The 21,054-nt window shown below is 40.0% G+C and overlaps 1 protein-coding gene across 3 annotated transcripts in view; it reads left to right on the top strand.

Moving 5' to 3' along the window:
- The first annotated feature begins 5,813 nt into the window (after positions 1–5,813).
- nr3c2 (nuclear receptor subfamily 3 group C member 2) overlaps positions 5,814–21,054 on the top strand; it is a 264,566-nt gene continuing 249,325 nt past the window's right edge. Inside the window, exons 1-2 of one of the 3 annotated variants that reach the window (XM_033017777.1) lie at positions 5,814–6,565; positions 8,616–10,415. In XM_033017777.1, coding sequence (XP_032873668.1) covers positions 8,635–10,415 — 1,781 coding nt within the window. In that variant the 5' untranslated portion in view covers positions 5,814–6,565; positions 8,616–8,634. Of the gene's footprint in view, positions 6,566–6,788; positions 6,957–7,514; positions 7,692–8,615; positions 10,416–21,054 lie in introns of those variants that run through there. The other 2 variants (XM_033017761.1, XM_033017769.1) reach the window with 2 other exon arrangements.

Genomic DNA, 21,054 nt, shown 5'->3' on the forward strand with positions numbered 1-21,054 from the left:
GACTCTGTCTGAGCTGGGCAACTACAAAACACTGTGAGTATGCAATGTACTTGAATAAATGATTTGTTAGCCCTTTATGAAAATGAAATGCATTGTTTGGCCTGCCCTGTGCTTGAGACTGCAATGGCAATGGAAATGAAGTGAAAATGCAATGAGCTGTTTGGCTTGAGCCTGCCCTGTGCTTGAAAGTGCAATGACAATGGAAATGAAGTGAAAATACAATCAGCTGTTTGGCTTGGGCCTGCCCTGTGCTTGAAAGTGCAATGTCAATGGAAATGAAGTAAAAATGCCACCAGCTGTTTGGCTTGAGCCTGCCCTGTGTTTGAAAGTGCAATGGCAATGCAAATTAAGTGAAAATGCAATCAGCTGTTTGGCTTGGCCTGCCCTGTGCTTGAAACGGAAATGCCAATGGAAGTGAAATGAAAATGCAATGAGCTATTCGACCTGCCCTATGCTTGAAACTGCAATGCAATTGGAAATGAAATGAAATGAGTTGTTTGGCCTGCCTGAAACCACTAATTTCGGCCCAAAAGGCCCCTATTAGCCGAGAAACCAGTCCCTTTTGCTAAAAATGCCCGTATTTGCCCAGGAGGAACATTTTGGCCCAAAAGACCCGTGCCAGGCCAGGAAAAGTCCAGAAAAAGTGCCTTTCATTGAGATTTCACTCAGATTTCACTCAGATTTTTTTAAAAGAGCCCCTTCAGCCCATCAGGCCTGTACTAGCCCAGGAGTCCCTTCGGCCCATCAGTAAGTATTCCCCCTGTAAGTATTAAACCTTACCCCAATATTTTTTCTCCCTCCCTTCATTTGCTCCCTGTGAGATCCAGGCCAGGATAGACTTTCCCCCTTCATTGCTGTGATCTGCAGAAAAAGATGAAAATGTCTAAAATTGATTCTCCACCCTCTCCCCCTTCTCTCTCACAAAGTCTCTCACCTGTTTTGGCCAGAATTTCTGGCAGTTTCTGAGCTGCCAGCCCACCAGGCCTGAGTGACTGATCTGCCAGTCCACCAGGCCTGAGTGACTGAACTTCCAGCCCACCAGGCCTGAGTGACTGAGCTGCCAGCCCAAGAATCCATTCAGCCACAATGTCCATACTGGCCCTCTGGAAACCAGTCCCTTCAGCCCACAACACCCATACTAGCACTGTGACCTTTGACATCCTTCTCCGCTGTCCACAACATCACAGTTTTTTGTGTCATCTGCAAATTTAGCAATCTATCTGTTTTTTGTCTGAGACATTTATATATGTCACAAACAAGTTCAACAACGTTCCCACCATAGATCCATGTAGAACTCCATTGGTTACAGATATCCAGCCAGAATGCAACCCGTTTACCACTACTCTCTGTCGCAGCGCCACACGTTTATTTCCCGACAGGTGGCGCCACAAGTCAGCAGCCTCGCTAGCAGCTGTTCGTCATTTCGAGTTTTTTTTTGTTTTTAGTATGTCTAAAAGTGTTTTTAGTGTGTTTTAGTGTGGGGGCGGGGAAGGGGGAAACTGTTTTTCAGTCACTTACCTCGGTGGAATTCGACTTTTCTCCTAGTCGCATTTTCGCCCTCCCTTGTGGCCTAACAGCATGGATTGGTGTGCCTCACCCGGAGTCGGGCCCGGAGCTTCAGCAGCGGGCGCAGCGCGGATTTTCCATCGCGGAGCCAGGCAATCCCACACCGGGGGGTCGCCAGTGCTCCGATCGCTGGCCCGCGGACTACAACATCCTGAAGCCACGGTCTGCGGAACTTCTAGCCGCGGGCGCAGCGTGGACTTTCCATTGTGGAGTCTGGGATACCTTGCTGGGGATCGCCGGAGATGAGCTCCGACCGCCAGCCTGCGACCTATAACATCGTGAAGCCGCGGTCTCCGGTAGGAAGCGGCCGATTCGGGACCTCCAAGCCGTTCATCCGTCCCGACGTCGGGTTTCGATCATCCCGACGAGAGGGCTTGTACATCGGGCCGTCCGTAGCGGCGACTGTGGGTTCATGGCCCCGACCACGGATGAACAAAGGAGGAGGACTGACTGGACGTTATTGCCTTCCACCACAGTGAAGAATGTTGATTCCACTATGGTGGATGTTCATGTTGTATTCTACTGTGTAGTGTGCTCCTTTTGATTGTATGGCTGCATGGTAAATCAAATTCCACTGTACCCTAATTGGTGCATGTGGCAATAATGTGAACTTGAACTTGAACTAAAATGCCCTTTCTGAATCCAAATTTCCAAGTCACTTTGGATGCTATGCATTGGAATCTTCTGGATCAGACTACAATGAGGGACCTTACCAAATACCTTACTGAGGTCCATGTAGACACCATCCACTTCCCTACCAATAATAAACTAAATTAAACTCGACTAACCCCTCATCAATCACTTTTGTCACCTCCTCAAATCATGCCCTGGACAAAGCCAAAATTTGGAAACAACGAACTACAGATGCTGGTTTACGCTGGAGTAACTCAACGGGCCAGGCAGCATCCCTGGAGAAAAAAGGATGGGTGACATTTCATGAAGGGACCCTTCTTCAGACTCTTCTCTTAGTCTGAAGAAGGGTCCTGACCTGAAATGACACCCATCCTTTTTCTCCAGGGTTGCTGCCTAACCCGTTGAGTTACTCCTGCTCTTCAGGATAATGCCATGCTAGCCGTTCCTAGTTAACCCATTCTCTTTCAAAGGAGAGAAAATCCTAATCCTGAGAGTCCTTACCATTAGCTTCCCTACCATTGATTCACCAGGTCTATAATTTCCTCGATTATTCATATTTCCATTGGAGTCACAGAGTTATGAAGTCACAGAGCACAGAAACAGTCTCTTTGGCCAACTAAGATGCACATCTATATTGATCACATTTGACCCATAAACCTTTCCTATCCATGAGATCCTTTCCTTTCCTATCCTGTTCAAATGTATTTTAAATGTTTTAATGATACCTGCCTCAACCACTTTCTCTGACAACTTGTTGCATATTCCTACTACACTCTGTGGAAAAAGTTGTCCTTGGTGTCATTATTAAATCTTTCTTCTCTCACCATAAACCAATGCCTTCTACTGCTTGATTCCCCAACCCTGGGAAAAAGTTGTATGCATTCACCGTATCTATGCCCCTCAGTAGTTTATACATCTCTGTAAGAACATCTTTCAACCTCCTACACTGCAATGAATAAAGTCCCAGCTTGCTCAACCTCTCAGTATAACTTAGTCCCTTGAGTTCTGGCGACATCTTCATAAACCTTTACCGCACTTTTTTTCAGAACTGAACACAGTATTCCAACTTCACCAAAGTTTTGTACACTTCAACATAACGCCTCACCCTTCTAGATTCAATGCCCTAACTGATTAAGGCCACTGTGCCAAAAGCCTCCTTCGCCACACTGTCCACCTTCAACTTTCATCACTATTTGCATTTTGGAGAAAATTGAGAAGCTTTATTGAGATGAAAAAATTATTGAGAAAAGTATTAAAAAGTAGCTTTGTTTGGGGAAAAAAGCCATTTTAATACTATATTGTATATCAGTGCTTCTTAAACTATTTTAGTGTCATTCACCCTTGAGTCTTTATCTCAAAATTTCATTCACCCTCAACTAAACGTTCTTATGTTTTTTGGTAATTTCCGTCTTATTCTCCCTTGTGTATAATTTTATATATAATTTAATCCACTTTATCCACTGCTTGCTTTCCACCATGTAGTATATTGGCAACGATTTTCAAACACGGTTTGACAACTTTCTCAGCCTCTGGGTGTATGGCTTTTTTTCTTTCATGAGCACATGCGCTATTTGAAGAGAGGCAAGAAGAAGTGTCATTCTTTACCATCAACTGGAAGAAATTCTGCTGCTTCCACAAATAGTCACGAGTGTTTTTGAAAAACTGTATGGACTTGTTTTGATGATTGCTATGTTTTGTTCTTAAATGACTGTAATTTTGAAGGAGCCAGGCACTGGTTGCTATATTTTACACTGCAAAACATGCACTGAGCTGAGGGAGTAGGATATTGCTAGTTCATCTTGGGGAAGGAAAAAGCCACACTCAATATATTCTTTGTTCCACTTTCTTTTCATGAGTTTTGAAGAGAGGGTACTGGTATTTCCTCTTGAGATTAAGTTTTTCCTTGCCCGTATCATTAACAGAGTCATAAACTGTAACATAGGTAACTGCATTTTTAAGTTTGTTATTCTCAGTTTCCTTTTCACCCTTCACAAGTGACCTGTCTCCTGAACATACCTCCTCTTGAGTCCTGTTCGTTTCACTTTCTTTCAGAAATGAACTACTTCCTTCTGCACACTCTTCCTCTAGAGCTGGTTTCTTTAGGTACTTCAACAAGGACAATAGACAATAGGTGCAGTAGAGACAATAGAGTAGGCCATTCGGACCTTCGAGCCAATGTGATCATGGTTGATCATCCCCAATCAGTACCCCCGTTCCTGCCTTCTCCCCATATCCCCTGACTCCGCTATCTTTAAGTGCCCAACCTCTCCTGAAAGTATCCAGAGAACCGGCCTCCACCACCTTCTGAGGCAGAGAATTCCACAGACTCACCACTCTCTGTGAGAAAAAATGTTTTCTCGTCTCCTTTCTAAATGGCTTACCCCTTATTCTTAAACAGTGGCCCCTGGTTCTGGACTCCCCCAACATCGGGTACATGTTTCCTGCCTCTAGCGTGTCCAAACCCTTAATAATCTTATATGTTTCAATGAGATGCCCTCTCATCCTTCTACACTCCAGAGCATACAAGCCCAGCCGCTCCATTCTCTCAGCATATGACAGTCCTGCCATCCCAGGAATTAACCTTGTAAACCGACGCTGCACTCCCTCAATAGCAAGAATGTCCTTCATCAAATTAGTGTCTTAATTTGAAAGCAAAGAAAAAACAGAAAATTTGAGTCTATATGAGCTGAATGAGTTCCACTGCAGGTTCGATAAACAGAAACTTAACCCTGGTACCCCCTCCCGCCCCCTCTCCAACCAACACTTCACACCTACTTAAAACCTGACTCCAGTCTGCAAAGACTGGGCCCTTTCCCTCCCACCCACCCCTCTCGAATCACAACACCCACTCACAGCCTGACTGCAATAGAAACAAATATATAAATATCTGAATAAATTAAATTATTCACCCTTCATTCACCCCTCTAGTTTAATTCACCCCAAAATAATTCATTCTCCCCTCTAGTTTAATTCACCCCAAAATAATTCATTCTCCCCTCTAGTTTAATTCACCCCAAAATAATTTTCATTCACCCTTGGGTGAACCATTCACCAGTTTAAGAAGCACTGTTGTATATAACTACAGGTCGTTTCATGTTGTGCATTCTCTAAACTTCGAAATGTATTTGAAGTTTCAAGATGGGCGAGTCTTCATTTTGCTGACATTATCTATCTTTATTTTTGAGCATTGGGAAGTATGATTTCTATTTCCTTGGATTTTTTACGAGAGATCTGGATTGCTAAATTCTTGATAGAGAAAGAGAACAATCAAACTACTTACATTCGGGGAAAACAAGTTGCAACTTGAGTGCAAATTACTTTGACAGAAATAGTTGATGGAGGGGAGGGAGATATTGAGAAACATAGAAAATAGGTGCAGGAGTAGGCCATTCGGCCCTTCGAGCCAGCAAGTAAGTTGAGCAACTAAGGAAGTAGGGAATCAAGTTATGGAATATGGAGAGAATAACTCGCCTTGGAGCTGAAAGCAACTGAACGTGAAGAATGGGGAGGTAAAAAAAGTGCTTTGTTGACAGTGAAGCAAAGACTAGGGCAGTGTGTGTGGTGGTGGGGACAGAGGAGTTCAACTTCAATGCATAAAGAATGAAGTCATGACGGGTATGATAGAACATTTGTTTAAATGGATGAGGAAAAAGAACGGACTATAATTTCTTGACAGTTCACATGCCAAACACACTCCGCAGCGGTTGGTAATGCCTTTCTGAAGCAGAATGTAAAGTTTAGAGAAATAAAACATACGTTGAGAAAGGTCCGGGACAACAGTCAGGTGGGGACAATCATATTCTCTGCGCAGTGCCGTGTGTGATGGGGCGCTCTGCTGACCCACATCCTGTCGAGTAGTTTATATTCTACAAATCGTGGCAAAATCCACAAGGATGTAGCTGGGGTTAAGCCTGGTGGCCTTTGCAATGGTTTTGTGTTGGCTCTTGCCGGGTTACTCCTTGCATTTCGCCCAGTGCAGTGTAAATACAAACAGCCTGACGTCAGGGCGGCGAGGGCTGCCAGAGGAGACTCAGCGACTCGCCAACACCATCGGGCAACAGCCCGGCGGAGCGAAGGCAGGCAGGCGGACGGACACTCTCCTGGGCAGAAAGTTTGCCCCTGTTTCACCACGCAGTTTGTGTTTTGTTTCGCGAACTTGGCCTGTATTAAGGAATACAGCCCCCAACTGTTCATTCGGGGAGCCGAGCCGAGCAGAGCCTCCAGCTGCATGATTGCACAGAGAGAGAGATTTAATGATCTGTACTGTTTTGTTAAAACAATAAAAAGAGTATTGCACCTTCAAGATCTTCGATCTTTCTTGCTGTAGAGTCCGCTGACCTTATATCGCAATGACTTGGATGTGAAGGTTTGTGCACACTCTCTCTCTCTCTCTCTATGGACCTCTATATATATTTTCAGTAGGTATTAGGCCAGCAGAGCGGTGGTTTCGCGGTTTATTAACCTGACTGTCACTGACAGCCCGGAAGATATCTCTGCAACGAGTATGAAACGCCCCCCGATTGAAATCGCCGAGACTCCGCGCTGATTGACCTTTCCTTCCCGAAATAGAGTGCGATGTGGAGAGGAGGTTGTCAAGTCTCTGGTTGCTACGCCCAGCCCAGCCCAGCCGGACAGCTGCGGCTTTATTACAATCTCCAGATGCGAAGTTTAACTTTTCTCTTGTGATTATTTATTGGGGATGAGGGAACGAGGCCGGGGGATATGAAAGGGCACCTCTCCCCTCCTCCTCCTCCCCGGTAGGTTTCGTGTCGGCATAAAACTGAAAGCTTTGCATGAAAATTGTGTGGGGGGTTTTTTCCACTTGAGGCAACCATTAAAAATGAACCTTTAATCAACCCACCAAGCATAGTCGTGGGGTTTTATTTTTGCATTGCGTCACTCACGCGGAACAATTTTGTCCCTTATTTTAACAAAATAAAGCAATTCCACTGACTGAGGTTTTGTCAGCACAGGCTGGCAGCAGTAAGTGGCAGAGAGGTACCGGGCGATGAGGCTGGCAGATGGTGTATTTGCGGTGCATTGGGCGGGGAGGCGAGCTCCGGGCGCTGCTGCGCAAAGTTGCTCCTCGCTGCGGCTCTCCGCTCCCTTTGCAACTTGGCCTCGGAAATGTCTTTGCAGCTCCCGCCCGAGTGGCAGCTCCGGCAGCCACTGGCAAGGCCAGGGCTATTAAAAGTCCCGCAGAGCACCGCACGTCCGCTTCGCTTGCAGCCATTCGGCGGCGGACACGGGCGGGTCTCCCGCACTTTGCGTGCAATTGGCGAAGAGTTTGCAGAGGGACCCGCCCAATCTTTCCGTTCTCACTCCGCCCCTTCTTTGGTGGAAAATAATACATAACACGTTCGAGCAGACACTCGCATATATTTTTATATTTTAAAGATCTATATAATGAGTGCACGTTTCGTGTTTGATCTGAATGTGTCCTTGCGCGAATCGGCTAGAAAGCGTTAAAAACAAGTCGTCGGAGAAAACGGGTAAGTGGCAGAAACCACCGCTGACAGTTTAATTAATGTTTTGCATTATTATTGACAGGACGACTGAAGTTGTAATTGAGAGTTAAGTGTTGCCTGGTAAATATTAAGGCATCAGATGAAGGATAACAGAGCTCCAGCAGTTGCGAGGCGAAATGCAAGAAAGTGATCGAGGGTTCAAAATCAGTAACTCGCTGGAGCAGGGCAGATCCAGGCGCTTCAGCAATAACAGCGATCCAGTTCCGTGGAGTCGTTTCATTGTCGAGTCACCTGTAAATAAGAACCCGAGGGGCAATATCCCAACTTTTGCAAGAAAGAACAAGAGGAATTCCTTTGGGGTTCAGTACAAATCCCAGCTGGCTGAGTATAAGTTAGTTCTGCATATGCTTTATGCTACATGCACCTGACTTTAACTGTATCGTCCAATTATTCGTAAACTTTCAGCAAGAGAAGGGAGAAAGTTGCAAGATTTTAGTTTTAATTATCTGATCTGGGATAGTTATTCTTTGCACAATTGTCTGTATGGAAATGTATGCATATTTAAATATCACCTGTGTCAACTTGTGTTCTTAAATGTGCATTTTAAATGTTTAAGTAACACCTCATGACCAATTGCTTATAAGTTGATAGAACTTGCACAAGATATCTTTCTGCATCAAATCGTTTGGTAATAAGCTGTCTTCGTGTGAACTTCAAAGCTAGTTAAACAGATAATCTGAACTCTGAAGTAGCTGCGGTAAGTTTTACCCTGAAATACTAAAGGGCATAGGAATGTATTTAACCACTAGTTAATTAGATTTACTAAAGGTAATGCGAATTGAAAAAAATTGGAGCCCATTTTATACTTGTACTGATGCATGCATTTTATCTGTCAGAAAAGGTATAATAGGATGGATTATGTTTAAATGGACTTTAATTTTGTTATAGGTGTATTAAAGAGACAGCTATGGAGACCAAAGGATATATTGACTACCCAGAAGTAATGAATATTGGAAGACAGTGGCCTCTAAACAAACTTGCGTTGAGTGCTGCGGACAATGAAATTGGTAGCTGTGACAGCAATGAAATGACTATTGTTAATGTTAGTTGCATACCACCTGTTTCAAAGAGTGATAATGGAGAGAGGAGGCAGGAGGTCTCTCCCATCCTTCATCATCAACCACCTTATCAAATACAACATCAGTATCAGCACCCTGGTTTTCTTGCTTCAGATCCAAAGTGTCATCTCGGATCTGCTAAAGAACTCTCAAAAACTGTTGCAGAGTCTATGGGTTTGTATATGGATTCTGTAAAAGATGTGGAAAGCGAGTTTACCTACAGCCTGCAGACTGAACAAATGGAGGGGAGGTCCAGCAATATTGCTGAAAAAGATGAACAAGAATTGAACCTTCAAGAGGAAAAGGTGAAAGCTATCTTGTCACAGAGAGGGATGAGACGATGTTCTTCATCCTCTAGTCCTGGAAGAAATAGTCGAGGTTCATGCATCTCCAGTCCTATAAACTATAATAATTTATGCTCTTCAGTATCAAGTCCTAACAATATGAACTCTTGTGTTCCTAGTCCTGCTAAAATAAATTACTTAGCTCTATCTAGTCCGGACACTGTTAGCAATTTGGGATCTTCCATCTCTAGTCCTGATAACATCAATAATTTGAATAATTCTGTCACTAGCCCAAATGACATTCATTGCGCTGTCTCAGGTTCTACCAAGATAAGTAGCCGAACCATGTCAAGCCCTAGTACTATGAATAGTTTGTGCTCTTCCATCAGCAGCCCTGTCCATGTCAGTAACCTGTGTTCTTCAGTCTCCAGTCCTAATAACATGAATTCGCCTCTTTCCACTCCTACTAATCTCGCTTCCCCTCATTCTGCCTCCACTAGTAATACCCTTTTGTCCAGCCCTAATAATAACAGTGTGCCCTCTTCTGTCTCCAGCACTGCTGTAAATAATATGCACTTTCCCAACTGCAGTCCTGCTACTGGGTCAAGAATGATCATTAATCTGAATCAGAACCCAGCAGGAAGAAATCAGATTCATGAGGAAATTAATGTATTTAAAGAAGAGAAAACAAAAACTGATTGTTTAAAGACAGGTTCAATTAACATTGGCAATCCTGTTCAGTTTATAAAAACAGAAGTAGACAGTGATTTTGGCGATTCATGTTTCCTAAGCAGAGGTAGTTCAGACCTATGTAATTCAACGTTCTCAATGCCTTTAAAATGTGAGATGAATGAAACTGCCTGTCTGAACACAGGGTATACTGGCCAAGTTTCAGAAAATCCATTTTCAGAAATTGCACATCAGTTGATTGATCTCAAGACAACTTATGGAGATGTGTTTGACCTTTATGGGAGTTTAGGGGCACTTGCATCTTCCTCCAGTTCTAGTTATGGACATGATGCCTTTTCACAACCAAACACAACAGTGATCAAACAGGAGCCAAGTGACGAGGGCTACTGCCAAGCCACCTGTTCACCCCCATCTACCATTGTAGGTGTTAATTCAACTGGACAATCGTTTCATTACAGAATTGGAGCCAGTGGCACAATTTCAATGCCCTGCCCCTTTATGAGGGATGCGAGGCCTCAGCTTTTAAATTTAATTACTCCTGTGTGCACTGTACTTGGATCCTGGAAATCACACTCTGTCATGCCACAGAACTCCATGCCTGCTGGAAAAAATGACGGCTATTCACTGCAAGGATACGTTCCTGAGAAAATGTCACGGTGAGTTTGGCAATAATTTTGTATTTTTAATTACGTTGTGAAATTAATTCAAGATCATGCTTCATCTGTGCTTTTACAAAAAACATATAACATTGTGTTTCGCAAATGTCCAGATGAAAGTGAGAGGATTGGTATAGTACAGAAATTTCTTGATGTCTTACCTGATTAAAGAATGCATACACTTTGTAATTTTGCTGATGAATTGGGAACATGATCTCGTGTGTACCATTAAATAGAGAATATACAGATGTTAATCTAAGATTGCTGAAAGCAGAAAATTAGTGCTGTGTTGCATATCTTTTGTAAATCATTAGAATTATTTCTCAAGATGTTTGTTGATGCCTTTTAGAGAAAAATTGAGTGTTCTGAAACTCAATTTGTTAAACAGGAAAGCTTCCGCGCATCAGGGGATTCTCTGAATTTTGACCTGTACAGAACAGTGTACATTTGTGGTGTATTATGATGTTGGTGTAAATATGAGTGGTCATCAAGTGACAATATGGAAAAATATGAAGTTGTATCATGATGTTAGGATTTGTAATTTGGTTTAGTCAGATGTAGCAGTTTTGTTTTAATCTTACTTGTTTTAACATGCTAAAACTATGTAAATATATTTGGGAAGGTTGGATTGGAATGGAGAAAATTAAAATAATTTAAAAAGTAAATTATTCACGTATTATAGGCAATTACAAATGGCATGCATCTTTAATTCAGTTTTGAGTTTCTGATATTCATGACATTTATTCCATGGTCTCTGGTTGATTGAACTATAGTTCAATTATTACCTTATCATTTCCAACTATTACCTGTCTTTCGGGACTAAAAGTATTTGAGATGATTGGATACACACCTAATTGTAATATAAGAGGAGCATTATTATAAATGTTGACTCCTTTTTTGCCTAATAAGATTTATTTTTGTATCTGAATTTGTATCATATTTGAATTTACTATATAAAAAAATATCTATTTGTAATTTGCTCCCACAATGAGTTGGTATAATATGCGTTTAATATGATAATAGTGTTTCGAAGTCACTGTAATTAAAAGATACGCATGAAACATTGGCAAATATTATTTAACTTGGCAGAAATGGTACATGTGTTATCTATTAATGGTAACACAAGAGTTAATAAACTTTACATATTCTTCAACATTTTAAATTCATTTACATATACTGAATGTTTGATTTATTTCTAATATTTAATCAAACTACACTATAATAGTTTGAATTTTGATGCCTGTATTTATTTTATACAATGAGAAAAATGCCCACACCTTTGAATGTTACATTTTAAAATATCTACATTTGATAGCTTTCTCATTTGTACCTGGATAATAGTATATGCTCCCTGGTCAGAATTTCAAGAGAGCAAATCGTATTCAGTGCTTCTGTTAATACGGAGTTCAGATATCAGGACTCTTAATGTCTGATTAAAATGATAGCAGTTCAATTTTGTTTGCTGATATTTTTGGGGCCACAGCCTATTGATGCAGGTTTGGAATCATCGGTGGTCCATGCTGCTATTTTAAAGCAGATATTACGCAGACCAAGTAAATAGCTTGGTTGTATGTTTCAGAGGTAGGTAAAAGTATTTAACAAGGAAATGCTTGAGTGAGTTGTAGTTTTCAGGAGTTCTACTCATTCTGGCTGCACAGCAGTGGTTTTCCAGCTTCTGAATTAGCAGGAATTTATGCAACTGAATTATTGTGAGCATAGCTTGTTGATGCTCAAATTTGCATTATATAAAATCTTGTATTGCCATTTTATTTTAAAAATCATGTAATTTGCGTACAAAAGTCAAAATTATGGTCAAGCAAGTGAAAAGGGCTTGATATTTTGAATGGTTTGCATACATAGTCAATGAATGGCGGTGCTGGCTCGAAGGGCCGAATGGCCTCCTCCTGCACCTATTTTCTATGTTTCTATAGTGTTCAAACCTCTAAAACATAGTTTGTTGTATTAGAAGGGCCAAAGGGGTCAATGGAATGGGTTTGGCGAGTCGAATTAAAGAAAATCTCAAAGCTTATTATACCTATAATTAAAAACAAGAAGTTAACTAGGGAGAAGGTAAGACTACTCAAGGATCAAGAATAGAATTCAGTAAGCTATTGTGGAAGACCAATATTCAGCCTAGAGGTCTCTGCCAAGTGGAGAAAAATCACATGTGGTTAAAGTGCACATTGTCAGATATTAATAAAGGTTTTTTTTAATACATTTTGGTTTCACCATGTAGAAATTACAGCAGTGTTTATACATAGTACCCCCATTTCAGAGCACCATAATGTTTGTGACGCAGCAATGTCATGTAAATGAAAGTAGTCATGTTTAGTATTTTGTTGCACATCCATTGCATGCAATGACTGCTTGAAGTATGTGATTCATGGGCATCACCAGTCTCCTCTGGTGATGCTCTGCCAGGCCTGTATTGCAACCGTCTTTAGCTTATGCTTGTTTCGGGGCTAGTCCCCTTCAGTCTTCTCTTCAGCATATAAAAGGCATGCTCAACTAAATTCAGATCGGGTGATTTGACTTGGCCTTATAGATTGACTTAAGGGCCTATTCTACTTGGCGATTTTTTTCGGCGACATTGACTGACGTATCATGTCATCGAAAAATTTGCGGCGTGATGACGCATGACGCGCTGTGTTTTTTTCGAGTCTCACAACATTTTTTTGTTGCTGCTGGAATTTGAAATGTTCATAATCATTTGGCGACACTGATATGACACCAGCCGTCTCCGAAAAAATTGCTAAGTGGGACATGCCCTTTATGGAAAGAATTATTTTGTCATCAGCTGTGGAGGTCTTTCTTGGCCTGCCGGTCCCTTTGCGATTAGTAAGCTCACCAGTGCTCTCTTTCTTCTTAATAATGTTCCAAACAGTTGGTTTTGGTAAGCCTAAGGTTTGGCTGATGTCTCTAACAGTTTTATTCTTGTTTCTCAGTCTCATAATGGCTTATTTGACTTTCATTGGCACAACATTGGTCCTCATGTTGATAAACAGCAATAAAAGTTTCCAAAGGTGGTGCAAAGACCTGAGGTCAGGGAGCTCTCTTATACCTTAATGAAGGAGGCAATTAAACACACCTGAGCAATTACAAATGCCTGTGAAGCCATGTGTCCCAAATATTATGGTGCCCTGAAATGGGGGACTATGAATAAACACAGCTGCAATTTCTATACGGTAAAACCAAATGTATAAAAATGGCCTTTATTAAAATCTGACAATGTGCACTTTAATCATATGTGGGGTTTTTTTTCTATTACAAATCTCAAATTGTGGAGTACAAAGGCAAATAAATAAACGATGGGTCTTTGTCCCAAACATTATGGAGGGCACTGTATTAGGTAAATAACAATTGTGGTCATATTTTTATAATATTTATATTTTTGTAATTGCACTATGTTTTCATTACTTGGATTAATTTAGTTAATTAGAATTCAATTTATTTTAATTCAGTTAACATCTTAATACTCACCTTTACATTCATTTAAGCTTCCACTCTCCAGTTTCTAGAAATGTAGATGTTGTAGTTTCTACCTTAAATCTCACAACCTCTTTTCCAAATAGTTCTTTGTACAACAACACAGCATATGTTATAATGAATCCATAGATGTGTGATGACTTGAGGGGGAAAAAATGCAGTCTGCATTTTCATGGGTTTCTGCAGATTTAGGTATGCTTCAGTGTTGCACAATATGGCATGCAGTCGATAACAAACTCAGTGGCTTTTTCAATAACTTGGAAGTATAATTGAAATATTCTATTTTGTTCATATTTTGTGTTAACGTATGTTGTTAAAAAAAAACTTTTGGCTTGGTCATTCTATACGGAAATGAAATAACCTGTTCATGTCTCTAAGTTGAACTTATGTGGGTCTGAATGAATTGTAAGGAATGTGCTCCTGCCTTTTGCAATTGAATATTAGACCACATGTCCAGTTCAGTTTATGAAATACATTCCTGTTATTACCAGATCATTTCCTGTCCATTAATATTAGAGTTGCTATTTCAGTCAACAATATTTCGATGACCATAACAGTCACCGGGAAATATAAAATGTAAAATCCGTCTTCCATACTTGTTGTCATCCTTTGTGTTTTTTCTAAATTAATATTTTCCATATTTGATAGAATAATTCTCAGAGGGTTAATGTGCTGCAAACTCAGATGGTTTTTAAGTACACTTTTCCATGAATACCATTAAAAGTGGAGCTTTATTTTGGAGTAGCTGTCAGTTCAATTATAGACAATAGACAATAGGTACAGGAGTAGGCCATTCGGCCCTTCGAGCCAGCACCGCCATTCAATGTGACCATGGCTGATCAACCCCAATCAGTACCCCGTTCCTGCCTTCTCCCCATATCCCCTGACTCCGCTATTTTTAAGAGCCCTATCTAGCTCTCTATCGAAAGCATCCAGAGAACCGGCCTCCAACGCCTGAGGCAGAGAATTCAACAGACTCGCCACACTCTCTGAGAAAAAGTGTTTCCTTAAGGTGCCTTCAGCAGAAGTGATAACTTAGATCTGTTAGCATTATAATCCTACCAAACTGCTTCAGTTGTTGCACTTCATAGAATTTATGTGGCATGTCTTTGAAAATAAATTGTAAGTGTGTACATAAAGGAATGGGAATGAGTAAGTATATAAAATTGATTAGAGATTGCTTTAAATGCAAACGTTTTCTTGATCGTTTAAAAACTGCTGAATTGGTTTATATCAACGTAGTGCTGATCAGCATGTATTTTAACACATTGTTTTCAGGGTATAAATGATCTGTTTAGTTTGTTGGTGCTATCATAATATTGGCAATTGCTTCCAGATGAGGAGAAAGGAAGTACAAGTATTTTATAGAATTGTTTTTCGTCTTGACAGATTATCAGGACACAAAAATGCTGGAGAAACTCAGCGGGTGCAACAGCATCTATGGAGCGAAGGAAATAGGCAACATTTCGGGCCGAAACCCTTCATCCCGAAACGTTGCATATTCCCTTCGCTCCATAGATGCTGCTGCACCCACTGAGTTTCTCCAGAATTTTTGTGTACCTTCGATTTTCCAGCATCTGCAGTTCCTTCTTAAACAGATTATCAGGACTCCTGGAAAAGGACTTTGTGGCTTACGATTAAAATTCATTTGGAAAATTAACAATTATAGCTTGGATTTGTACAGCAACTTTAGTGTAGAAAATCCCAAAGATAATTCACAATATAATTAAACACAAATTAGCATGGAGAGGAGATATTATAGCAAGGTGATTATTAAATTAGTTAAAGAGGTATATTTTAATAAAATGTTAAAGAAATGCATTGAATTGAAGAGGCAGAGTTAAAATTTGGGAGTAATTGGACCAGCTGATCACATCCCATTGCTGGTAAGTCCACGTGTGAGGAAAGTGAAACAAGATGCCGGAGTTGAAAGAATAGACATTTTTGGAGAGTTGTGGGACTAATGCGCAGATGAGAATTTTAAATATGCAACCGGGATTGTTGAGGACTGGAAGCTAAACCATTTGTATTCCCATTGCTATATCAATTTCCCTTTATCCTCTTTTCATCTGGTCCAAGAGATTTTTTATTCTACTATTTTTAAATAATGAACAGAAAGGGTTTTCTGATTGAGCCACAGAAGTGACAGAATGAACATGAGTGTTTTACAGCTGGTACTGACCAAACATCAACTGTGCACATTTTTCAATGGTTTGCTGAACTAATAAATTAAGATTTAGATACGCAGGCTGGAAGCAAATATTTAACTTGAAGTTAGCTTGAAGGGACGCAGTGGGGAAGCACATATGCAGTAGTGACTGGACAGAACAATTTTGCCCCAGTTCACCATTACTGCTTTTCTTGAGACTGTTGGTGGTCATATCAAAAAATACTTGGCAAATTGTATTCCCAGAAAGAGCCTTTCAGCGGTGATTTAATAAGTTAGGGAATGAGTGTAAAAAGAGAATGTTTTTTTTTCTGCAAAACTCTATTAATATAAATTAAATCCAGTAGTGCTTTCAAATGATTCAAACCGTTTCCTGATTCACTCGTTCACAGTCTTTTGATCAATGTCTATTTATCCTCGATCCCTCACTATTTTCACCCTACCCCCTTCACAATAACAGATTTACAGCCATCCACCAGCTATCCCCTATTGGTGGATGGCTGTAAATCTGTTACAGCCAGCCCTATTACAGCCATCCACCAGCTATCCCCGGTCACCTCTTCACCTACTGTCCTCTCTCTCTCGTATGTCTAACCATCTGGTCACAGAAGCCAAATTGGATTTCCAAGGCAGGTGTGCAGCAGAGCATAGACCCAGTTGCTACTGGTGTTTGAGTGATAGGTTCACACCAAAACAGGTTTTGACTGGTTTTAATTGGTGCATTAACTTACCACCTGTTAGTAACTTAACATTAGGTAAATGATATTTTAAAAATCATTAAGAAAAAAATAATATTGAATCATTTGCTGGTGGCTTTGATGCATAGTAATCAGTTTCTTATTAAATTAGAAACATAATATTTTAAAGATTTAATAGCCTTTTTTGTGACTGCACTCTCAATAAATGCTTATTTGGGCAAATTGCTTCGAATGTGTTAGTGCAATTTCTAGTAGTGAAAACAGCAGATCCATTATTTTATAGTTAAACAGAATATACAATATCAGAATTTATTTCATCCAAACCATATTCATTTAGAAGAAAGTAAACTGATTCTATGTTATTCCCCCTCCCTCCTAATTGTCAGTAACTTTCTCTTCTCCATCTAAAGGGCTAAGTTCCATTGGAAACCTGCTCTGACATGTCTGCCAGAGATCTTCTTTCATTAACAGCAACAAACAAACACAGAGCTTTTCAGTTGTCACGTTCAATGCTTCATCCTTAATTACATTAGTTTCCACTGCTCCCACCCAAAAAAAAATATCTGGTATATTATTATTTAAAATAGCTAACAGCTTTGGTTGTAAGCCAAAAATGTGAAGTATTAAAATAATTCATTTGCTGCTGAGTGCTCTATAGAAACTTTGAGAATATGGAAGACTGCATAAATACAAATGTGTTCTTTCTTAAACCTTGTAACATTGTGTGTTAAACTGTTGAATTATTGAGCACATTAAGTGTGGAAGTAAATGACTGTCCTGAACACGGAGGAGATTGTAAAAGTCTGCATGATACCCAGCTGTGTTGGTAAGAGCGATCAAACATTCATCACTGGTGATAGTTTCTGATGAAACCTGAGGGTAGGATCCAGCTCTCGTCTTTGGATGCAGGTGGTTTGCCCAAGGCATATAAAGGTGTTATGCAGGCAATTTGGAGGAATGTATAATTGCATCATCATGAACATGAGTGATTACATATGTGGCTCATATCAAGGTCTAGTTTCCATAAAACTGCCATCCTCGTGAGTGAAGCAGCAATGATAATGTTCCTGGGTTGGTCCTTGCAAGCGCTCAGAGAGAGAGAGAGAGAGAGAGAGAGAGGGAGAGCTGATGTTCCATTAGGGATCATAGATAATAGAGAGGGGATTTTCAACTAAGCCATTTATTAATGAAGTATTTTGAAGTATTTCTTATCAGAGTCTAACAATCCTTTTCTCGCAGAGAAAATTGCAAGTATTCATCTCGTCAAACATAGACAGTTACAGTTTTGCAAACATGCAGCCTTCATCAGAATAAGAAATATTAAAGATAAACAAGGCTTGCAATTAATGCACGCACACACACTAATAGATTCTGCTTGTGGAAAACACCACATGGTTAAATAAAAGGTAATACTAACAATAGACAGAGGAATATTGAGAGAAATTAATGAAGTTAAACGTACAATGAAACAGAAAGAATCCTGGCTAGGCCAAGATCGATGGAGGACTTTGGTATTTGGACATAGAAGGATAAAAACCTAGCAAGCAGAACATAATCCCATGGCCCAGGATTAGTTTGGGCAGATAATCCATCTCTGTCACACATAAGAATGTAAAATACCATTGAAGTTTCTGTCTGTGCTGCCGTACCTGGTTTTATTTGCAACTTCAACTGTAGCACTGTGAAACATCCATATTGAATAATTCAAGGAACGTAATTTTGTTGGCTCAATCCCATATCCCATTGGCATGATATACTGTAGCGTTGCTGAAACTATGTTGAACCAGCAGACAGAGCTACGAGGAGAGCAAAATAATAAGACATTCTAAAAATATGTAAAACTGGGTACTTATAGCTTCTGTGGAAGTAACAGATTCTTTGGAAAAAATTGGTTGAATCCATATGTTGTACCAGGTATAATTTGTTTTCTTATTCCAACTGGATCTGGATGTATGTTACTCAAAAATGAGGGGTTGGGGATGTGGGAAGGCGCTCCAAACACAAAATAGCCACAAATAACGAGAGACCTTAGTCCTCAAGAGTTTAGTATTTCACAACAGTGAAAAGGGACTTGGCAGTGAAAGGAGGATTAGATTCTGTAACATTATACTGTAATGTCTATGATTTCACACCCAACAAATTTAGAACATTCATCACATATACAAGAAAGAATCCATGGTCTTAACAGCAACATTCCTTAAAACATTCTTTCTGTTCATACGTGTAGGAAGGAACTGCAGATGCTGGTTTAAACCGAAGACAGACACAAAAATCTGGAGTAACTCAGCGAGTCAGACAGAATCTCTGGAGAAAAGGAATAGGTGACATTTCGGGTAGAGACCTGTCTATAGACTGAGATTCAGTGGAAAGTGAAACGAGAGATAGAGACGGTGATATAGAGAGATATAGAACAAATGAATGAAAGATATGCAAAACAAGTAACAATGATAAAGGAAACAGGCCATTGTTAGCTGTGGGCTAGGTAAAAATGAGGTGCAGACAATGAGATTCAACAAGATGGCTTTTAAACTAGTACAAAATTGGTTTAGTAATAGGAGACAGATGATGATGGTGGAGGATAGGTTTGCGATTGGAAGCTTGCGACCTGTAGTGTTTTACAGGAGCATTGCAGGGACTCTTAATATTTGTATGTACATTAGCAATTTGGATATGAAAGTAGCATATAGGGTCTCGACCCGAAACGTCATCCATTCCTTCGCTCCATAGATGCTGCCTCACCCGCTGAGTTTCTCCAGCATTTTGGTCTACCTTAGCATATATGATTAGTAAGTTTGAAAATGGCATGAACATTTTTGAGTTATTGATAATGAAGAAGATAGTCACAGGCGATATAATGATATTGATCAGTTGTATAATGGGGCAGAGACATGGAAGATGAAATATAATCCTGATCAGTACAAATTGATGCGCTTTCAGAAGATGAATAAGGGTAGGACAAACACATTGTATAGTGGGAATTTGGAAGTATTGATGAACAGAGGGACTCTATTGTGCAAGTCCAAGGATCCCTGAAGGTGGCAGCACAGGTAGATACAGTGGTCAAGAAGGCACAATGGGACACATGCCTTCAATAGCCTGGGAATAGAATATAACAATAGGGAAGTTATGATATAGCTTTATAAAACATCGGTGATTATGCTGCTGAGGAATTATGGAGCGGCCCGGATATATAATGGGAGAAATTAGTTATAATCACGTTTCGCTAATTGATAAATGTAATTAAATTTACTTGCATACATTTTGAATACAGACAAGATCCATGTGGTTGGATGAATAAATGACTGCATTAGAAACACTTGCATTCAGAGAATGAGTTTCTGAAACAAAATCATCTCCATCTTAAACAATTACAAAGCGGGAAATGGCTCCTGTTTGCAAAGACCTGAGGTCTCCTGGCTGGTAAATTGTGATGCGCTTCAGTAGCTTCTTGCTGGGTGGCAAGAGCTTAGTGCAAACTTTTCTTACGGGATGTGAACAATTATTTTAACTTACCATTTCTATTTTGAAAGACACCTGGTCAATACAACCAAGGCGGTTGCACTAATATTTGGGCGGTTAAATGTTATCAGGGTGCTAAAAGCATCATTGGACTTGGTTTAGGTGTATGAAGAGGCTCGCATTTCAAATGGTTCTGTCATTTGCCTCAAACTTCCTTCATAAGTGAAGTGTTGGAATGACAGCAACTGTGAATAAAAGTATATTTCCTTTGACAATGTTAATTGTGCTTGCTCTTTTCCTGTCTGTTCCCAGTCATGGTAGGTTACAATTCCTGTCCTTAACACAATAGTTGGGACATTGAAGCAGAAATTATTGTGTTATTGCACTTCAATAAATAATACATTGTGCACAAATTGTCCAACTCAGTAGCAATATGTTCCTTTACAAAACATATGCTCTTTTATAATTCTAAAATATTACAAAATGGCTATTTATGTTACTAAAGAACAGATTCTTACATCACATCATGCAACATTAATGGGGGACAAATGTAATTATAGTTATATGAAGGTTTTTGAGTTTTTAACTTGGTGTTTATAAGCCTTTATGGAAGAAAATAAAGAATGTACACTATGTTTAGAAGCTTTTGGAGTTAAATGTTTCTGTATTTGAACTACCAGATACATTGTAGTTCACTGGTGGAATTTATATCAGTGACAAGGCTTTTTGTGGTTAATAATTAAGAATAAACAAACAATGATGAGTATTATCAAGTGACTTTTCCTCCAGTAAAACTGCAAACTATTAGTTTGAAGAAGGGTCTTGACCC

Source organism: Amblyraja radiata, chromosome 1 (assembly GCF_010909765.2).
Source record: "Amblyraja radiata isolate CabotCenter1 chromosome 1, sAmbRad1.1.pri, whole genome shotgun sequence".
Classification (NCBI taxonomy): Eukaryota; Metazoa; Chordata; class Chondrichthyes; order Rajiformes; family Rajidae; genus Amblyraja; species Amblyraja radiata.